The sequence below is a fragment of the Tricharina praecox genome (assembly GCF_024521635.1).
Source record: "Tricharina praecox strain CBS 144465 chromosome Unknown BZA05scaffold_21, whole genome shotgun sequence".
Lineage (NCBI taxonomy): Eukaryota > Fungi > Ascomycota > Pezizomycetes > Pezizales > Pyronemataceae > Tricharina > Tricharina praecox.
This window is the reverse complement of record NW_026250423.1, coordinates 159,959-178,942: the sequence shown is the minus strand read 5'-3', so window position 1 is coordinate 178,942 and position 18,984 is coordinate 159,959. Positions and strand designations below refer to the sequence as shown.

Here is an 18,984-nt window from a genome sequence, read left to right as displayed (position 1 = left end):
GCGGCGGGGAGAAGGATGGATGGATGGCATCTGTGAGTAGGGAAACCGCTCGATCTCTTAAGTCTTCTTCGCTAACCACCGTAGGTACATAACTGGCAGTATCACATCAGCCATGGGCCGGCCGCCGGTCGTGGATATAAGTCTCCTGGAAGCGCCGCCGTTGTGCCTGTTGAATGCAACGAGTGTTGGGCAATAAGTGTGTTAGGACAACTCGCGATCTTTGATTTCTCCCGCTCTCTCTTGGTAAAGCTACTCGTGGCCTCGCCATCTTGATTTCTTCAGCTCTCTGCGTGTTCGTGGCCTCGCTTTCCTTGGCTATCACCTGCTGCCCAGTCACCTAGCAGATAGACAGGTCGTAACTACACATCGAGACGCTGCCAGGACAACTGCAGAGAAAGGCCCAGACGCGGGAGAAGCCGAAGAAGAAGAAGCAATACTATCGTATACCTCGGTGGGGGTCCCAGGTCCCCTCACATCTACTAGGTCCTACTTACTCGGTAAGTAGAGTGGAGTACTCGCCAGAGCGGCTGTTGACCTTCGAACAGACCTACCGCGCGCTGCCGCCATCCTTCGAAACGAAAACCTTCAATCTTCTCGCCGGCTCCGAACGTCTCGATCCACACTTTTTTGTCTCCAGGCATTTGCCGCACGTCAACATCTTGGCCAACACCCAATACATAGCGAACAGCAACCAACATTCGCACATATCATATCCAACTAGCCGACTGGGATCTGAAGAAACCTCCCCCCCACAATCTCCCACCCCGTAGTTGGATAGTGGTATGTGCACACTCTAAGTAGGGAGCTCCCCCCACTCCCCCCCGTGTCTCAACTCTCAAACCTTCCAGGCCCCGGAGAGAGATAGAGAAGAAGTCGATTAATTGCAGTTGGTACACTACTAGGAGGTGCATACCCAAGGAATTTACTTACTCACCTACGGTAATGTCGAACCCGGACCTCATACGATTCCTACTTATCCGAGGAAGCTACCCATCGTCAAGCTCGAAACCGTTGAAGCATCCCTACAGCGATACCTTCCTACATACCGGTACTCTACATACGTTTGCTGCAGATAATCTCGCAGTTGGATCGGGAGGATACATACCCAGGTAAGTACTTGCTTGCTCGACGCATGTACGCTCTGCCCTCTTCGAACGGCCGTTCAGCATCGGCTTCTCGCATCCATCAATTCGCTCGCTTGCTCGCTTGCCCGCTCGTACCTACCGGTATCCTGCAACGTCCGGAGCCGTCGCTACCCCTTCCTCGTCTTCGTCCTCATCCGCCTCCTTCTTCTTCTCCTCCTGTTCGAGTACAAGCACAGCACGAGACGAGCAGCAGCACACCGTTCGGACTCGACAACCGGACATCCGTGATTTGCACTCAACATTTCTCTCCCGGACACCATTCATACTTGTTTATTTCTCACTTACACAATCAAAAAAGAGAATCAAGAATCAAAAAAAAAAAAAAAAAAAAAAAACATCGTCCATCGGGTGATCCAAGATCGGGGGAGGAGAGGCAGCACAAGCACAGGGCGCGATTCTTCACGGTCTCGCTGTAACGTTATCGCCATCTTGGGGAAACCCAGTACTCTACATGCCCACGGAAATAGTTGCAGACTAGCGTCACGCGCGCCCCACCACCACTTGCCCGTTTGCTCGGGCTCAAGACTGCGAGAGAGATACCAGATACAAGAGGTACATACCTCTAACTGACTGACTGAGTAAGTACCCAAATTAAGTACCTAGAGTACTTACCCACCCACTGATAGCCGGCCCACCCGGTGCTTTCGCATCGCCGTCGCGCACGCCTTGATCCATCACTCATACTCCACCACCACTGCTACCACCACTACCACCACAACCTTCACCACCTTCAACGGCGGCTGCTTTGACGTTATATTAATCCCCTCGCTTTGCCTTAACGTACCAAAGTACTTGCCTACATACATCGTCTCCACCCGTTGTGCCGCCGTCTCAATCAAGATACGCCTCAAGCGAGAGAGCTAGCTGCAGCTTCTTAGCTCACAACATTATCATCATCGGCCGTCAACCGATGCAGTCAATGGAAACCATGTCACAATCTCCTCCTCCTCCCAGCTCAAACACTTCTTATGCACTCGTTGGCAGCAGCATCGTCTCCGACATACCATCGAAGAATGGTAGATCCGCCATTGATGGCACCGACAGTCCTGCCACCAAACCGAAGCAGTCAAAGAGTAGGAATGGTATGTTGACTGCGGATCTTATCGTGCATATACACATAAAAAAGAAAAAAATATAGAAGAAAAAAGAAAAAGATGCCCTCCAGCTCCGATTCCAGTCTCAATGGTCACGATGATTTTTCCTCCAGCTCCTCGCTGACGATGACTGGTAGGATGTGTCACATGCAAGGCTAAACGGTTAAAATGCGATGAAACGAAACCAACATGTCTCCAATGTAAGTAGCGGTACATACTTCTCACTCAAGTACATACGTGAATCCAAGATTCGGTCTTGCTCATTGTTGTCGTCAGGTCACAAGAGAAGCGTGCCTTGTGGAGGCTACAAGAAGGATTTCAAATGGAGGCCCTTTGAGGAATCGGCAATAGCCGGGAAAAGTCTCAAGACCATACGAAAAGGTACCGGCCTCGTGTCTCCTCCGTGTGGATCGTTTGTTCCGAAAGTTGGCTGAAACGACGGTGTAGGAGGGATTCAAAGGTCCAAGAAGTCCTCGGCAGCAGCAACAGTGCGAATGGGTGGAGGTGGGCAGTTGGATCTGTCACAGAATCCGTTCGCTCAAGTGCGGCCAATGCAGTGTCCGAGTACCGCAACGGACGATGTTTTCCACGTTGATCGGATTTACATCACCCCCGATACCGCTCTGGATCGATTACCGACTCCGCCCCCAACTACGGCTCTGCCGACTAACGTTGACCTTCTAGAAGAGCTCTACGGCGATACGTGCATCGGCGCCCCTGGGGCACCGCTGGAGGCTGATGTCCATCAAATGGGGATGGAAATCGCGAGCAGATCACCCGTCGGTCACATCGAGGAGTTGCTGGACTTTGTGGGGAACGAGACGGAACTGTACCTTCCGGGGACTCGATATTCGGTAGGAGGAAGCGTCAACGAGGTCGATGGCGACGCAATCGAAGAGATGATACGAGGCGGCGCGAGTCAGACTCGATTGGTTTCGTCGCCGACCCCTTCCATGGCGTCGTCGTGTTCCTCCGACTCCCGCTCGTCGCTGGGGGAGAATTTCGTCCACCTCCAGGACGTCTTCAGACGGCCAGCAGTGATGGTGGAGTCACCCGAACTGCTGCTCTCTTATTTCGACAAAAACACATGCGGCATCATGTCTATCAAAGACGGTCCAACGGAGAATCCATGGAGAACCCTCATCTGGCCACTGGCTCGCGACTCGCAGGCCCTATACCACGCCATATCATCGATGACCGCGTTCCATATGTCGAGGCAGCGACCACAGCTGCGGGTGGAAGGAATGGAACACATGCGCCGATCGATCCGCTTCCTGGCACAGGGTCTCTCCCACGGAAACATCCGGGAAGATGCCGCATTGGGGACTACGTTGGTTCTGGCCTTCTCGGAGGCATTCGATACTCACATCTCGACGGGAATCGAGCACCTACGCGGTGCAAGGGTTTTGATCAATCAGGCCCTGGCCAGGATCTCTCCGCTGAGCGTCAATTCCGAGGGATTCCAGCGGCTGCAGTTCCTGTACAACGTGTGGGTGTATCTGGACGTCCTCGCCGGGCTCACATCCGACGCCGAGGAAGACAGCAACAACATGAACCCAAAGATGTCCTACGCCCCCCTGATCTCCTCCTTCTCGATCGATCCACTGCTCGGTTGCGCGGCTACCCTCTTCCCGCTGATCGGCCAAGCCGCCCGTCTCGTCCAGCGCGTACGAAAACTCGAAAAGAACTCGGTGGGGATCATCGCTGCCGCCATGGATCTCAAGCTTCTACTCGAATCGTGGCAGGTACAGGAGTACTACGAACCGATCGAAGATCCGTCTAGCGACGTGGTACATTGCATCACCACAGCCGAGGCCTACCGCTGGGCAACACTCCTGTACCTCCACCAGGCGGTCCCGGAACTGCCGTCACCGGATGCACACGAGCTCGCGGACAAGGTGATGCGACTGATCGCCTCCATCCCCCCGGGCTCCCGCTGCTGCATCGTACACATCTACCCGCTGCTCGCGGCCGGCTGCGAAGCCGTCGGCGACGAGGAGCGGATCTGGGTCAGGGACCGATGGGAGGGCATGATGAATCGCATGTGGATCGGGAACATCGACAAGGCCTGGCAGGTCGTCAAGGAGGTGTGGTATCGCCGCGATGCGTTCCAGGCACGCCATGCCGCCATAACCCCGTCGCCTACGCTGTCGCCCTCTTCATCACCGCGCTCAAAGTATGCATCTCCGACGACGACGCCGATGACAGATGCTATGGTTGCGTGGGACGCGGCGTTCGAGCCGGACAACCGACGCCCGGAGCCCCAGCGGGCGAAGAGGTGCAGTACTGACGATATACTACGCGAGCATCGGAAGGGCGAGTGGGATTACGAGGTGTCGATCAGAGGGAGTCTCCACTGGCTCGGAGTGATGAAACACTGGGGCTGGGAGGGTGCGTACTTTCCTCCTCCTCCTCCTCCTCATGAATCTCGAGCAACAACAACTAACGTACAGATCGACAGTTCTGTTGGGGTAAGTTGGCTGTTGTGGGTCTTGTCTTGTTTCAGGGGGTTGGTCACTGGTGTTTTACTTATTGGCTATTTCTTTCCTTTGCTTTTCTGTGGATTCTGGCGTTGTGGTTTACCGTTTCTCGCGCGGACATGTACTTTGGTTTGGATACTTGGGATACCTACTACTTGGCAGTTGCTCGCGTGGCGCAATTCAATTACTGTTTTACTACATACACAAGTACTTGCTCGTGCTCACTCTGTTCCGTGGAGATCGATCGGTTACATATGTAGGTGTTTCAGGTCCACAGGCCTGTGTGATATGATCGTGATATGATCGTGATTGTGGCCCTATCAGAGACATTCTTGGCCATCGATGGCATCGATGGGATTCCGGAGGGATCGATGGGATTTGTGATGATGATGACGATGATTATGGTGGTGGTCGTGATGTCTTGATGTCTTGAATCTTGATGTTGCTCGAGATGTCTCTCGTTTTCGGGTTTGAAGCGATCTCACATCCACTTCCTCACATCCTCACATCTTCATCCACTTCCAAGTTCATGTTCCAGTCATCATCATGATCCAACCGCAGGTCGCATGATTCTTGTTTTTTACACAGTACACAGTGCTTCCACAGAAAAGAAGGAAAGAAAAACAGAAACATGGAGTTCTTCGCCGTATCCAGAAAAAAGTGGGATTCCCATAGGTATTCCCATATGCCTCGAGTGATAGTACATGACGCAGTCAGTCCGCAGCACACGGGTACGAGGTATGAGGTATGAGGTAGGTACCGACTATATAGATAGTACTATACTTATCGCCAGTGCCACGGCCGCCGCGCAGCGCCATCACCTATCGCCAGTCGCTCTCGCGGAGCAGACATGCACATCAGATAGCAGCGCGGACATCGGAAAGTGCCCGTCGCATCGGCCTCGCTGCAGAAGTGGCCGCAGAAGTGGCCGCAGAAGTGGCCGTGTATCACCCAGCTCCAACTACTCCAACCTGCCGTACAGCTCTTACCCACAGTGCACTGCAGTATAGAAGTGGCCGTATCACCACCTCGGAACCAGAGTCAACCATCTCACAACCAGCTCCAACCAGCTCTAATCTGGTATGTGTAACTACACCGTGCGGGGAAAGGAAGCGGAAAGCCAGCGTCGCAGCTCGTTCACCAGATTCGGATGCGGATGCAGTCGAGGACTTGAGGACTCAAGAACTAGAACAGGACAATCTGTGCATCTGTACTGCTCCCAGAAATCACATATAACCCCCCCTCCTCCCCGCCCTCATCTCCCCCTCCCCATCCCCCTCCTCCTCTCTCGTCTCCTCCCATCCACCCATCCCCGCCTTCATCATCCCCCCTCCCCCTCATACCCTATCCTTCACCCCTCGAAACCAAAGAAACCAAAGATGCCAATGCACCACCACCCCCTTGCGCAGACCCACTTCAAGCCCGCACTTTTGGCCGGCGACAACGTGTTCCTGCAGGACATCTACAGCAGCGACAAGCTGGACGCCGACAAGCCGATCTCTGCCGGGTTCTACCGGCTGGAGAAGGGGGAGCAGCTGGTTTATACGTATGGGTATCATGAGATGAAGGTTAGTCACCTATAGTCCTGCGGGGGAAGGGGGTCCGGGGGGATGGGGGGATGGAGGGAGGCCCTGCGGGGATGAGAGGGGGCTGATGGGAAAGGATAGATTATTCTCGAGGGCGAGTACCAGATCACCGATGAGACCGGGCTCAGTGTTACCGCGAGGCCGGGGGATGTGTTCTATTTTGGTATGTTGCTCTGTGCACAGGTTGCTCTGTGGTAGAGGTGCAGGAGGGGATGGATGGGTGGATGGCTGACGCTGTGCTGTGTAGAGAAGGGTGCGACAATCACGTTTACGACGCCGGATTATGGGCTGGCGTTTTACACTGGGCAGAGGGCTATGGGTGTTGCTTAGGCTGGGGGAAGAGCTACCGTAGTTGCGTGCCACAGCGGAAGGAATGAGAGCAAAATTGAACTGTCCATTGCATTCGTTGATCTCGTGTCCGAATCTATCAATTCCATCGTGTCCACCAGTGTAATCCAAAGCCTGATTCATCACCCATGATCCATACTTCCAGCACTCCAAAGCCATGCCATGACACAGCAAACGCAAACAAAAAGCCGTGCCCCATCTCTCTGTCTACACCGTCTCCATATATCTCTTCACCTCCCAATCCGTAACCGCCTGCTCCCACAGCTGGAGCTCATGCAGCCTAGTGCCCGCAAAATGATCGACGAAGACGTCGCCAAACAGTTCCCTAGCCACACTATCCTTCTGCACCATCTTCTGCACCGCCTCGCCCAGCGTCTTAGCCAAGCGTTCACCACCGCCCGTTTCCTCGCCCTTTCCCAGCGGGGGGATGGTAAGCTTCATCTTCTTCTCGACGCCGCGCAGGCCGCTCGCCAAGATGGCCGCAAGGACGTAATGCGGATTTGTATCGGCACCGCACGTGCGGATCTCGAACCTAGTCGCCTTCGGCGATGCAGTCGGCGGCGAGATGAGCCGTATACTCGCCGAGCGGTGCTCGAGCCCCCAGCTGACCGTCACGGGCGCCCAAAAGTTCTCGACGAGGCGCTTGTACGAGTTGATAGTTGGTGCGAGGATGGGCATGATAGCGGGCAGGGCGTCGAGCACTCCCGCCAGGAAGTACTCGCCGATGTCGGAGACGTACGCGAGGTCTGGGAAGGTTGGGCTCGGGTTCTTTTCCGCGCGGGCGAAAAGGTTCTCGCCCGTGGTGGCGGAGGCGAGCGACACGTGCACGTGCCCGCTGTTGCCCGGAAGCCCCTCGATCGGCTTCGCCATGAAGCACGGCGTGATCCCGTGCATGGCGCCCAGCGCTTTCACGGCGTACTTGAACAGCGAGGCCCGGTCCGCCATTCCGCTGATCTCGCCGAATTCGAGCGCCGCTTCGTACACCCCCGGTCCGGACTCGGTGTGCCAGCCTTCGATCGGGACGTCGAATTTCTTGCCTGCGGGAGGAGTGCGTCAGCGGCCGGAAGGGTGCGCCCCGGAAGAGAGAGAGGCCCCCACATGCGTCAAACACCCCGTAGTAGAACTCCCGGTTCTGCACCGGCCTGGTGACCGAGTACCCAAACATGCCGGGCGTGATGTGTTCCAAGGCCTGTCCCATATTCTCGCTGAGACTCTTCGGGGTCGCCTTAAAGTTATAGAACTCATACTCAGTTCCCGCCATCGCCTTCCACAGCCTCGGCTGCATCTTCGCAACGACCTGTGCCAGCAGGCCACGGGGGCAGGGCGCGATCGGCTCCTCGGTCTCGGGATCGTGGAACGACACGAGGAAGAACGGGATGCCGCGGCCGGTGCCGACGTCGGTCTCCCAGGGGATCCGCCGGAACGAGGTGAGATCCACCTTCGCTAGTATGTCGCGGTACCCGTTCGCCGCGTTCGATACCGAGAGCTCCCGGAAGTACGTCTTGTCGTGCATGTCCCACCCGAACACCACCGAGCAGAAGCCGAAGCCCGCGGAGGCTACCGAGAGGAACTTTTTTTTCGAGACCAGCTTGCCTGGAGGGAATGTGAGGGTGGTGGGGTGTACGGAGTGCGGTGGTTACTCACCACGGAGGATGCCGTCGGCATCTACGCCCGCAAGCTTCACCTTGTCGTCATCTGCGAGCTCGGTCGTGATCGTGTCGAGAGTATACTCTGTCATGGTTGCTTTTTCTGTTCGTTTATGTTGTTTTTCCGTGTTGAGGGTCGGTAGCGGTGGTAATAGATACGGTATTCTGGAGGAGTCCTTGTTGAAAGGGACTATGGGGAGGTAGAGTTACTACGGTAGGTACTGGGGAAGTACTCGAGTAGAGTTATGTATGATCAAGGAAATGATGGACACTGCTCAGATGAGTGATGACGTTCCTCCCCTTCCTCACATGTCCGTAGGGATGCCCCTCGTCCAGGCCCCGCTCTACTCTAGTTAGTGCTTATCGGCGTGAGGCTCAAGGCAGGGACATGGGGGAGGTATCTAGGCGCTGCATGAGGAATCGATATCCGCTTCTGTTTATCTACTATCATAGAGTACCGTAGATGACTGCGATGGACACTCTCTTCCCGAGCCTGTCTGCAGTCCAGATAGCTGGCTCGATGCAGCACCTTGTTTCCCTTTCCTGAGGGCTCCCGCCGAGCCGCCGAGAAGATGTGGAGTCTGCTAGGGAAAGTTCACGAAGATGACCGAGTCGATGGGATCCGCCTGTACTCGGCCGCAAGCCATGGAGTCTCCGCTTCACCTCCAACCAGCCCAGGAACTCATCGATATATCATATCCCTCTCGTCATCCGTTTCAGACAGCGAGCTGGCCACCTCCTCCTCGTCATCCGCCCCCAACGTCGTGTCTCAGTACGAATCAAGTAAACGTGCTGCTACCATTTGGTCTCCATCTTGACGGCAAAGGAAGATGCCTCTGAAATTGTCCTCATCAGCATAAATCTCGACAGTGTCCGAAGCCTGCTGAAGTGGTCGAGGGCGCTGGGACTAATCTCCTTATGTGGCGATACCCGTCGAGATGAGAATACCGGTATGGAGGGGCCATATACCTATACAGGTTTCGCAAAGAAATGCACAGCTGAGGACGATAGAGCTCTTATCACTGTTCCCAGTGGTACATACCTCTACGGACACCAGCCATATGTACTGTAGAGTACTACCTATACTAGCCTATCAACAGCTCTCGCCGCTCTTAACCCCACCTTACCGTACTCTGCAGCACCCTACAGTAGTTAATGTCCTCGCCGGAGCTCACCTCGCCGACCTGTCTCTCACTGCACCTACTCCCATACCCCACCTCACCATCACCGTGTCCCCCATCACCACCATCCTCCCCATCCCCCTCATCCCCCGCCATCCCCACCCCCCCCATCCTCATCGCAAGCAGCAATGACCCGCCTCCAATCCAAAAACTGCATCATCACGGGCGCGGCAGGCGGAATCGGCCTGGAGACATCGATCCTGTTCGTACAGAACGGCGCGAACATTGTCATGGCCGACGTGAACAAGGAGCAGCTTGACAAGGCCGTCGCCACGGTGGGGAAGTTTAACACCGCTGGGGCGAAGGTCGTGGGTTACGTAAGTACTCCCTCGAGGGGTGGATGATGGGGGAAGGGGTGAGGGGGTGGGGTGGGATAATGGAGGGTGGGGTTGATGGCAGTGTGGGAGTGCAGGTCTGCGATGTTTCCAAAGAGGACCAGGTCAAGGCCATGGTCGAGTCTGTCGACGAGTGGGGCGGTCTGGACGTCATCTTCAACAATGCCGGGATTATGCACGCACAGGTCTCTTCCCTCCCCCTCCGTTCCGCTCGCTCGCTCGCTGCACTCGCTGATACATAGGTACGTAGGACGACGACGCCATCAACACGCCCGAGGCGATCTGGGATCTCACGCACAACATCAACGTGAAGGGGGTGTGGTTCGGGTGCAAGCACGCGGTTTTGTCCTTCCGACGGCACAGCAAGCGTAAAGCATCAGTGATCAACACGGCCTCCGTCGTCGCACTCGTCGGGTCCGCAACCCCGCAGCTGGCGTACACCGCGTCGAAAGGCGCAGTCCTAGCACTGACGCGGGAGCTGGCGATCGTGCACGCGCGCGAGGGGTTCCGATTCAACAACCTGTGTCCGGCGCCGCTGAACACGCCGCTGCTTCAGGACTGGCTCGGTGACGATGCCGCGAAGAGGCAGCGCCGCGAGGTCCATTTCCCCACGGGAAGGTTTGGTGAGGCCATTGAGCAGGCGCATATGGTCGTCTTCTTGGCGAGTGATGATGCGAGCTTTGTTACTGGACAGGAATTAGTCGTGGATGGTGGGATGAGCAAGGTTGGTTCCCCCCCCCCCTCCCCCCCGAAAAGGAAATGGGGATGGAGATGTGTGGGTAGGCAGTGGCTAATCATGGTTGGTACTCGGTACTATAGGCATATGTCACCCCCGAAGGCCCGCCAACTGCTGCACCGAAGAACAATGCATTGATTCAGAACCCCCACGGCCCGTAGACGAGTACCCGCTGAATGGCCTCCGTATACAAAAATAGCTTAGGACTGGTAGCAGGTGTTGAATCGAGCGTATATGTTTTTTGTACCTTACTTGAAAGTCACTCCTGGTGTGAACAAATGGGACCACTTGATACACTTCACAACACGCATTCTTTCGACCGCGCCCAAATTTCCAAATTTTGTGTTCGCAGCAATGTGATCTAACAACAAACTCCGCATACCCACCCACCAAAAGAAACCCACTCACCCTTCCAAAACCGCCTCTCTACGCCTTGGTAACGTACATGTCGACGTACTCATCGACACTCATCTTCTGCAGCGCCTCCAGGTTCTCGCTGGCGGCGTAAATTCTATCCGTCTGCTGCTGCCCGAGTCTTCCAGCGACGTGACGCTTGAACTTCTCCACGAGCAGGGGGATTCCCTCCGCGCGGCGGAACTTGTGGCCGACGGGGTACTCGACGGCGACCTCTGGCAGCTCGGTGCCGTCCTTAAGGGTGACAAGGAGGGCGTTTCCGATGGAGCGCTTATCGGGGTTGTGGTACTCGAGGGAGTAAGTCTTATCCTCGACGCACTCCATCTTTGCGCGGAGCTCGTCGATGCGCGGGTCCGCCGCGATGTCGTCGTTGTAGTCGGTGGCGGTGAGGCGGCCGTAAATCAGCGGGACGGCGACCATGTACTGGATGCAGTGGTCGCGGTCGGCGTAGTTGTTGAGCGGGCCCTTCTTGTCGATGATGCGGACGGCGGCCTCCTGCGTGCGGATGCGGATCGATGCGATGTCGTCTGAGGACTTGCCAAGCTTCTTGAGCTGGCCGTGCAGCGTCATGGCGGCTTCGCACGCCGTCTGGCTGTGGAACTCGGCCGGGAACGAGATCTTGAACAGAACGTTCTCCATCACGTAGCTGCCGTATGGCCGCTGGAACTTGAACTCGTTGCCGTTGAAAAGTACGTCGTAGAAGCCCCAGATCTTGGCGGTGAGCACCGACGGGATCCCCTGCACACCGCCGTTCTTGACCATGAGTGCCAGGTTGACCGCACGGGAGCAGGCATCGCCGGCCGCCCACGACTTGCGGGACATGGTGTTGGGTGCGTGACGGTAGGTCCGCAAGGACTGGCCGTCGACCCACGCCTGGGACACGGCATCAATCGTCTGCTCCTTGGTCAGGCCGAGGAGCTTGGACACCACGGCGGTGGTAGCGACCTTGACGAGGACGACGTGGTCGAGGCCGACGCGGTTGAACGAGTTCTCAAGCGCGAGGCCGCCCTGGATCTCGTGCGCCTTGATCATCGCCTCGAGAACGTCCTTGATGGTCGGGACCGGCCCGCCGTTGGCCTTGTTGGTGCGGGCAAGCCAGTCCGCGACTGCGAGGATGCCGCCAAGGTTGTCGCTGGGGTGGCCCCACTCGGCCGCCAGCCAGCAGTCGTTGTAGTCTAGCCAGCGGATAGCCGTGCCGATGTTGAAGGCGCCTCGGATCGGGTCTAGCTGGTAGGGGGTGCCGGGGACTTTGGTGCCGTTGGGGACGACGGTTCCTGTGTCGCTGTGAGTATTCTGCCATCCACCAAAACTTGGAGACAAGACAGCGTACCCTCAACAACCGGGCCTAAAAGCTTGGTGCACTGCTCAAAGTTCAATGCCTCCAGTCCGCACCCAAGGGTATCGATCAAACACAGACGGGCGGTCTCCCACTATCACAGTAGACATGTCAATTGCGATCCTCCTGCGCATCCCCACAAAGGATTGAGCATCTTACAGCCAAATCGGACTTGATCTCGTAGTCGTGAACATAGTCGGCGATGTCCTGCACGACCTTGTCGACGGCAGGCCTAGTGTTGTCCGCGGTGGGAGCGGGGATGGCGTGGGCACTCATTGTCGACGAGAAGCTGCGTACACTGCTGAAGGCAGGCGCGAGTTTTGCGAGCGGAGTGGAAGTGCTGGTGGAAGCAGGTTGCCGAGCACCGGTAGCTATCCGGAGCAATGCAGGAGCGGGGCTGGCACGAGGGACGACGACGCTGCGAGCAATAGCGGACCGTGTAAGAGAACGAGCGAGCATGATGTAGTGTTTGTGGGACAATATACTCTGAGCTGGAAGCCTGACTGGAGTGAGTCCGATCCGTTTTCTTTTATAGTGATGCTTTTTGGGTGGGGAGTGGGGGAGGTGGGGACGGGATGGCGGGGAGGGCAAGGCGGGGGGAGAGGGCGGAGAAAGGATATGTGCGCTCGACCCGAACGTTCGTTGGCTGTAACCACCACTGCCTCCACGTCCCTGTAGTTACGGCCACCCACGATTGCCGGCGACAGCCGCTCCCGGGGGTACGACCGAGGAAGGGCGAACGGACTGTACCTCCTCCCTCCAAGCCCACAACTCGTCAGCTTCCCCACGTCCGCTGGCCGAGTGCAGGCAGCTTCCTCTTCCACCGAAGCCTGCCAACCTGGAGCTCTAAGGGTTAGGTCAATGCTTCCGGCACGGTGCCGAAACAAGCCCGCAAACATGTGAAGCTCCAGTGCTCCACCCCCTCATGTAGGCAGACGGCTAATATATAAATCTACAGTAGTCCATCCGCCTGAACTTCGCTTCGCATATTGGTCGACATGCGATTTGTTTTTGAGTATATTCACACCCTGACCCTTAACGTCGATCATCAATCAATGCTATGTACGCGATGGTTGAGACCATGGCGTGTCACTCGAGCGCTTGGCTTCAGCATTGGCATCGATATCGGCAGATTGGTAGTCTGTATGCGACAATAAAATGATGTTCTATCTCTCGCTCGGATTGGCAGCCTGCACCGCTGGCGATGGAAGAGGGATTGAGTGGACAACAGGTCAGACAGTTATTGATGACGAGGCTACATTTGTGCATTTGGGACCAATACCAGTGCGGGGGCTGGAGGGCTAGATGTATCATGTACCCACCACACTGCATGCTGCAGAGAACCCATGGGAGAATTGGCTGAGGTAACAACTCGTATCATGTACACATCGAAGGATGGTGATCGGCGGGTACGGTCACGATCCTTTTAATCAGAGCGCCGATTCGATTCGCAGTTGGCTGCATCTCAGGCATTCCTACTGTCCCATCGAGATATACAGCGAGTGATACGGGGTGGACTCGCGCTGCTATCCTGGAGCTCCTGGATTGTAAAGGGCAAAGAGCTAGGTACGCGTATACTCGTTCAATCTGTGAACGTCGTGATGGGTTCACTCGGAATCAGGCCAACGTCGGGCTCGCTGCACTGTAAACTGCCGCCGGCACACGACATACGTCGCTCTGGTTGGTTCACTCGCCCACGGCAAAGCACATGAGAAATCGCTATTGATTTCCAAGCTGCACCAGCCGAGTACATCTGGCCCGCCCTCTCCCCCAAGAACTAAAAGGTGAAAATGAAAAGTGATATGTAAGAGACGCAACGCACCGCCTCGAAACGAAACCGGGTTACTTCAAACAGAGGTATGAGGGATCGAACGACATGACACAAGAAATCATCCGCGCGCGCAAATCAGTCCCACGACCTCTTGATCTCGAAAGTCCACTTGAAGGACAGGTGCTCCTTGTGGTCGTCGTCCATGAACTTGCTGAGCGCGTCGTAGGTTCCGCGGTAGAGCATTCCGGCGGGGGCCTCCTCCTCGGCAACTATTAGGAGCACAGGATCAGCTCTCATTCCAAACAACGAAACGCCTTGGAGATGACGCGAACTTACAGGTCTTCTCGTAGAACGGGTTCTCCTTGGTGTTGGGACCGTAGCTTCCCTGTTGAACAGTTAGCATCACTCCTGCAGATGTCAAGGTATATCGGACAACCCACCATCATCTGGTCCGACTTGTCGACGGGGATCTTCTTCCTCTTGACGAGCTGGAGGTATCTCAAGCCCGAGATGACCTCGTGCTGAACTCTGAACTTGACCCTCATCCGGTACTCGGAGCCCTCCTTGATGGTGAACGGGTTCTCTCCGAGCTTCTCGACGGCGCTCGTCTCGTCAAGGTTGATCACGACATCGGGACGTCCGTTGATGAGGAGAGCGAGCTCGAGAATGACAACCTACAAAGCCACAGTCAGCAAAACACGGTAGATGAAAACGCACAGTGCACATCAACGGGTATCTGCATATCGGATGCAGGCGCCGGTACCATCGAGGATGAGTGCGGGGGGTGGAGGATCTTACTGTGCGCTTGTCACCAGGTTCTCCGATGGAGCCTTGAGCTGCAGCTGCTCCGACACCGAGAGACTCCTTCCAGCGGGCGAGGGATTCATCGTGGGCATCTATAATCCGGCAGGAATTGAGTCAGCGGCGGGCTCGGCAAACGAACGGTATCTCGTCATCTCGTTGGAGACTCGGAGAGCGGGGCGGAGGTGCGGTAGGTTTGTTCGGAAGCTCGAGGAGATGACGGACCTAGGTTTGCATACTCGGCGACAGACTTCTTCTCGCCAACCTTGTATCTGAATGTTCCTCAATCAGTCGAAGATCAATAAGAAGATGAAGTTGATTGCGGCGATGATGGGGAGATGTCAATAGACAAAGCAGCGGTCAGTAGAGCTATGCTTACCCTTCGGTGACGGAAGGCTTGAGTTCGTCGTCGGCGTGGGCAGACATGGCGATGTGTTGAGATGAAGCAGTGAGGAGTAATGAGGATCTGTGTCGATGGGAAGGAAGAAGGATGAAGGAGGGAGGGAGGGGAGGGTTGTTGGTTGCGGTGATGGATGGGGCTCAGCGGTGTTGTTGTGATGGGTCGAGGACAAGAGGGGAGAAGGATTAAAATGTCAGACCGCGGTGTCTTGCACCTCTCGCTCTCACCTCACGCAGCACGCTCTCCCCCTTCTCTCCCCTTCTATCACTCAACGCTCTCTCCCACGCATTGACTCTAACTACATCTGTATTTCTGCGGCAGAAGCCAGCTTGGGGGTCGCTTCTTTATGCTGGGGGTTCTTACCAGCAGCAGCAGCAGTGGCTGGTGAGCACCTGGTGGTAGCTGCATCTACAGAGCGCTCTAGTGATAATAGCAGTATCTCTAGTATCTCTACTATCTACAACTCAAACGCCCGCCTGCTTAGACAGCGGTGCCATCCGCGTTGCGGGCAAGGCACTCCGCTTTCATCGCGATCGCAGAAGCCTCTGGTGCGTGGGCATGTGCCCTCCGACCTGTCGCTCTGTGTGTACCTGCTTACTTTGGTCGACGATCGAGGAGATAGCACGATTCGGGCTGGGCGGGTCGTCAGTCGTCAGGCCTAAGGGTTCTCAGCAATCCAGAGCGGCCGTTGTCGTGACGAGCGAGAAGCGGGGAACGAGGGGTTGCATTGGATAACATGTACCCAGCAATGGGTCTAGCTGCATGGGAGTGCCTATCCCAGCCGGAGTCCAGAGCACGGGTACCTCGCTGTGTGTATGGTGCTCGAGATGCAGTGGTTGCCCCGGCAACGGTCATTGTTGTTGTTCTTGGACCCCGTGACCGAAACTACGCCCTTACTTTCCCGCCCGCCCCGCAAGTAGAGTGCGGAAATTGGCGGGAGAAACTGGACAGCAGCACTCCAGCAGAACCCGTCAACAGACCGCTGTGAAGAATCTCTCCGCTGCCCACGATATCCTCCACTTCTCACTCACCGCTCCCACCCCCACTTGTCCGCGCAGAGACCAATAGGCAATCGCTCCCGAAGCATACAACGCAGCGGAGGGAAGGTGAATAGAACGGAACAACACAGCACTCACGCACGCACACGTTCCACTGCTCAAGGACCCTGTCTATCTGGCTAGACCCGTCCCCCATTGCCCGTCCCCCAAACCCTCTGCAACTCCTCCGGTCTGCATAAACCTTTTCTCCCAACCCCAACCAGCTGCCAACCAACCTACATCGAGCTACATCCTCAACCCCCCCTCTCCCCACTGCCAGAAAGCGCACAATCCTAACCCCAAAGCTGAACTCCCGACGTTTCCAGGTCCCAGGACTCACGCTACCCTGACTACTCCACACTCTCCATCCATTCCACATTATCCGCTACCATTTACCCACTATCATCACTGGAATACTTCCCTCTCTTCTTTACTTCTTGCTTCTCGCCCCATCCACATCCTACCCTCTATATTCCCGCCGCTTCGGTCCCAACATAACCCGTCCGCTCTGACCCATCATCGCCCATCGCGAAGAAAAAAAAAGCGCCCGAACCCGACCAGACGCGCATCGCTCACTCTCCCCTACCCCGATCATCTGTCGACAGAACTATGCGTTTAGCATCCACCGCCGCCCGCGTCCTACCGGCGCGCCCGAACCCAGTGCTGAAGAGCCCTCCATCGTGTACGTGGCCCTTCTCCTCCCTCACCTACAACCCCCCTGGTCCGCTACCCGGTTTGGCGACCGAGGAGACACAGCGCGTGCGCGCGCATCTGTGAACATTCGTGACGACATGGCGTCATCACTCGCTTCGACTCGTGGCGCTTCCTTGCTGACGATGAATGTTCCGTCGCGCGCGCAGTCAATGAACTCGTTGAGAATCGTCGCCTCGGCCAGACGAACCTCGGAGAGAAGGCTACCAGCAACAGTGGCCCGTTCAGCTATGTGCACCTGCGCGTGTCGCTTCCTCAGAACCTGGAGGGTCAAGAGCTCTTTGGGGCTGGCGCTCCCGAGTCGTACTTTTTGATGCGCAGGAGCAAGGACGGCTTCATCAGTTCAACTGGAATGTCAGTCTCTTCCGCTCTCTCCCTCCTCTCCCCCAGTCCGTCCAATTTGTGGCTCGGGTTCTCGGCCTCGCGGCGTCGCAGAAAAACAAATTTCCGGCCAACCCTTCCCGATGATTTCTGGATCTGGACTGGGGTCGTTTGGGGTCGATATTTTGGCAAAGAAGAAAGGAGAAATTGACACCCTGTGTTGAAATTTAGGTTCAAAGCATCGTTCCCGTGGGCTAAAAAGGCTGAAGAGGAGGCCGAGAAGCAGTTCGTCAAGGCCCACTTTCCTAACACTTCCAAGATCGAAACCGCAGGGAACCTTTGGGTAGATCCCGTTGATGGTGAGTCGCATGCGTCATTCCCCACTACCACCACCGCTACCACCGCTACACCCCCTTCTTTCTTCCCTCATCCTTCATCTTGTGAACACTCCATGAACTTTCGACTAATAACTTTTCGACAGCATTGATTTTGGCCGAAGAGTACGCAATCGCCTTACACCCGAAAGCAACACCGAAGAGGTGAAAATAGAATAAGAAAAAGCGGAGCACTAATAGAATCCTGCAGATACGGAGTCAAGCCTTGGATCGAAGCTCTCCTTGATAACGAACCCGTTGTCCCATCCGACCACCGCAAGCGCACCATCACCCCACCGCCGCCTTTCTTCCGACAGGCCGAATCCGACGCCGGATCAGTTGCCTCATCGACCGCACCTCCATCCGCCGGCACGCGCAGACGATCCACGCGATCAATGTCTCCCGGAAAGCGAATCATGACCCCACGCAAGTCCCGCGCGTCGAAGGTGGCATCTTCTAAGGACAGCCCGTTGAAGAAAGAGATGGGTGCGATTTTGGAGACGGAAGAGACCAAGACGGTCACCACCGAGTCCACTGTTCTCGCTTCTACAGCGCCCATTATTCTTGCTTCCACAGCCCTCGCGGACGCCGTCGAAAACGGGCCGAGCGTAACGACGCCGGTCAAGAGGGAGGTAGCCACGTTCAAGGTGGAAGTGGACGAGGAGGTCCAGACGACCGACGATGGTGAAACGAAGATTACCCACGTCAAAGTGGAACTTCCGGCCGGCGAGCCCCCGTCCTTCGAGTCCACCGAGGACATGATCGAGAAGGCGCGGGCCATGGTTGCCGAGGCGCGGATTGTTGACGGCGAATTCACGCCGGTCATCAAGCGGAAGATGGAGGACATCGAGGATGCCGAGGAGCAGGACCAGTCCGAGGAGGACGATGAGGAATCCAAGGAGCGGAAAGCCAAGCGCACAAAGGTGCTCGAGGACCAGCTCAGGCGAGAGAAGGTCAAGAACAGGGCGCTGCTTGGACTGTCGGCCACCCTGGCCATTGGGTACGTCTCCGCATATCTCCGCCTGGCACGGAAAATGACTAATCCCGTACAGGGCTCTACTCCCTTATGTGCTGTAAGGGTGCACCGAGAACGAGGGGAATCGAAAAGCGTAGAGCCCACGGGGGTGTTCAAGCACACCTGAACATCCATCCGTTGGGCCACGCGATGCCTGTATCAAGTGAGCATGTGGATGGCAGATTGTTTTCCTTTTTTCCCTTGGACCTCGTCGTGCTTTGCTACGGTTAGTTGTTTTTGCGAATCTTTTATA

General features: G+C 56.1%; 7 protein-coding genes across 7 annotated transcripts; 4 read left to right on the top strand and 3 right to left on the bottom strand.

Annotated features, from left to right (window-relative positions):
- Positions 1–2,418: 2,418 nt before the first annotated feature.
- On the top strand, positions 2,419–4,913 carry BZA05DRAFT_404968 (fungal-specific transcription factor domain-containing protein). The gene is made up of 2 exons (XM_051484368.1): positions 2,419–4,630; positions 4,701–4,913. The coding sequence occupies exons 1-2, from the start codon at positions 2,734–2,736 to the stop codon at positions 4,712–4,714; spliced, it is 1,911 nt and encodes a 636-aa protein (XP_051337294.1). The 5' UTR covers positions 2,419–2,733; the 3' UTR covers positions 4,715–4,913.
- A 1,053-nt stretch (positions 4,914–5,966) lies between these two features.
- Positions 5,967–6,701, top strand: BZA05DRAFT_404967 (RmlC-like cupin domain-containing protein). The gene is made up of 3 exons (XM_051484367.1): positions 5,967–6,287; positions 6,387–6,468; positions 6,553–6,701. The coding sequence occupies exons 1-3, from the start codon at positions 6,099–6,101 to the stop codon at positions 6,633–6,635; spliced, it is 354 nt and encodes a 117-aa protein (XP_051337293.1). The 5' UTR covers positions 5,967–6,098; the 3' UTR covers positions 6,636–6,701.
- A 70-nt stretch (positions 6,702–6,771) lies between these two features.
- On the bottom strand, positions 6,772–8,646 carry BZA05DRAFT_124066 (uncharacterized protein). Its single transcript, XM_051478723.1, has 3 exons — positions 8,298–8,646; positions 7,752–8,246; positions 6,772–7,690 (listed from the first exon to the last, which is right to left on the bottom strand). Exons 1-3 carry the CDS (start codon positions 8,389–8,391, stop codon positions 6,861–6,863), a joined length of 1,419 nt encoding a protein of 472 aa, XP_051337292.1. The 5' UTR covers positions 8,392–8,646; the 3' UTR covers positions 6,772–6,860.
- A 717-nt stretch (positions 8,647–9,363) lies between these two features.
- BZA05DRAFT_124050 (uncharacterized protein) lies at positions 9,364–10,845 on the top strand. Its single transcript, XM_051478722.1, has 4 exons — positions 9,364–9,797; positions 9,893–10,000; positions 10,066–10,539; positions 10,635–10,845. The coding sequence occupies exons 1-4, from the start codon at positions 9,609–9,611 to the stop codon at positions 10,710–10,712; spliced, it is 849 nt and encodes a 282-aa protein (XP_051337291.1). The 5' UTR covers positions 9,364–9,608; the 3' UTR covers positions 10,713–10,845.
- Positions 10,846–10,977: 132 nt separating this feature from the next.
- On the bottom strand, positions 10,978–12,577 carry BZA05DRAFT_426562 (MmgE/PrpD family-domain-containing protein; the record flags this gene model as incomplete). The annotated part of the gene is made up of 3 exons (XM_051486015.1): positions 10,978–12,239; positions 12,296–12,395; positions 12,461–12,577. 3 exons carry the CDS (start codon positions 12,575–12,577, stop codon positions 10,978–10,980), a joined length of 1,479 nt encoding a protein of 492 aa, XP_051337290.1.
- Positions 12,578–13,976: 1,399 nt separating this feature from the next.
- BZA05DRAFT_376604 (rho guanidine dissociation inhibitor) lies at positions 13,977–15,505 on the bottom strand. Its single transcript, XM_051481822.1, has 6 exons — positions 15,253–15,505; positions 15,099–15,145; positions 14,871–14,968; positions 14,513–14,746; positions 14,409–14,457; positions 13,977–14,341 (listed from the first exon to the last, which is right to left on the bottom strand). Exons 1-6 carry the CDS (start codon positions 15,297–15,299, stop codon positions 14,208–14,210), a joined length of 609 nt encoding a protein of 202 aa, XP_051337289.1. The 5' UTR covers positions 15,300–15,505; the 3' UTR covers positions 13,977–14,207.
- Positions 15,506–16,804: 1,299 nt separating this feature from the next.
- Positions 16,805–18,970, top strand: BZA05DRAFT_123963 (uncharacterized protein). The gene is made up of 6 exons (XM_051478720.1): positions 16,805–16,992; positions 17,171–17,375; positions 17,574–17,701; positions 17,824–17,842; positions 17,928–18,716; positions 18,769–18,970. Exons 1-6 carry the CDS (start codon positions 16,920–16,922, stop codon positions 18,791–18,793), a joined length of 1,239 nt encoding a protein of 412 aa, XP_051337288.1. The 5' UTR covers positions 16,805–16,919; the 3' UTR covers positions 18,794–18,970.
- Positions 18,971–18,984: the final 14 nt, after the last annotated feature.

Excerpts from the sequence above, each read along its gene's own strand:
- BZA05DRAFT_123963 (XM_051478720.1), top strand. The coding sequence starts at position 16,920 with ATGCGTTTAGCATCCACCGCCGCCCGCGTCCTACCGGCGCGCCCGAAC. Across the intron at positions 16,993-17,170 it reads GCTGAAGAGCCCTCCATCGT|TCAATGAACTCGTTGAGAAT; the intron begins GTACGTGGCCCT and ends TCGCGCGCGCAG. Across the intron at positions 17,376-17,573 it reads TTCATCAGTTCAACTGGAAT|GTTCAAAGCATCGTTCCCGT; the intron begins GTCAGTCTCTTC and ends GTTGAAATTTAG.
- BZA05DRAFT_124066 (XM_051478723.1), bottom strand. The coding sequence starts at position 8,391 with ATGACAGAGTATACTCTCGACACGATCACGACCGAGCTCGCAGATGAC. Across the intron at positions 8,247-8,297 it reads TGCCGACGGCATCCTCCGTG|GCAAGCTGGTCTCGAAAAAA; the intron begins GTGAGTAACCAC and ends CATTCCCTCCAG. Across the intron at positions 7,691-7,751 it reads CTACGGGGTGTTTGACGCAT|GCAAGAAATTCGACGTCCCG; the intron begins GTGGGGGCCTCT and ends CTCCTCCCGCAG.
- BZA05DRAFT_376604 (XM_051481822.1), bottom strand. The coding sequence starts at position 15,299 with ATGTCTGCCCACGCCGACGACGAACTCAAGCCTTCCGTCACCGAAGG. Across the intron at positions 15,146-15,252 it reads AAGCCTTCCGTCACCGAAGG|ATACAAGGTTGGCGAGAAGA; the intron begins GTAAGCATAGCT and ends AGGAACATTCAG. Across the intron at positions 14,969-15,098 it reads CGCCGAGTATGCAAACCTAG|ATGCCCACGATGAATCCCTC; the intron begins GTCCGTCATCTC and ends GCCGGATTATAG.
- BZA05DRAFT_404967 (XM_051484367.1), top strand. The coding sequence starts at position 6,099 with ATGCCAATGCACCACCACCCCCTTGCGCAGACCCACTTCAAGCCCGCA. Across the intron at positions 6,288-6,386 it reads ATGGGTATCATGAGATGAAG|ATTATTCTCGAGGGCGAGTA; the intron begins GTTAGTCACCTA and ends GGGAAAGGATAG. Across the intron at positions 6,469-6,552 it reads GGGGGATGTGTTCTATTTTG|AGAAGGGTGCGACAATCACG; the intron begins GTATGTTGCTCT and ends TGTGCTGTGTAG.
- BZA05DRAFT_124050 (XM_051478722.1), top strand. The coding sequence starts at position 9,609 with ATGACCCGCCTCCAATCCAAAAACTGCATCATCACGGGCGCGGCAGGC. Across the intron at positions 10,001-10,065 it reads CCGGGATTATGCACGCACAG|GACGACGACGCCATCAACAC; the intron begins GTCTCTTCCCTC and ends ATAGGTACGTAG. Across the intron at positions 10,540-10,634 it reads TGGATGGTGGGATGAGCAAG|GCATATGTCACCCCCGAAGG; the intron begins GTTGGTTCCCCC and ends TCGGTACTATAG.
- BZA05DRAFT_404968 (XM_051484368.1), top strand. The coding sequence starts at position 2,734 with ATGGGTGGAGGTGGGCAGTTGGATCTGTCACAGAATCCGTTCGCTCAA.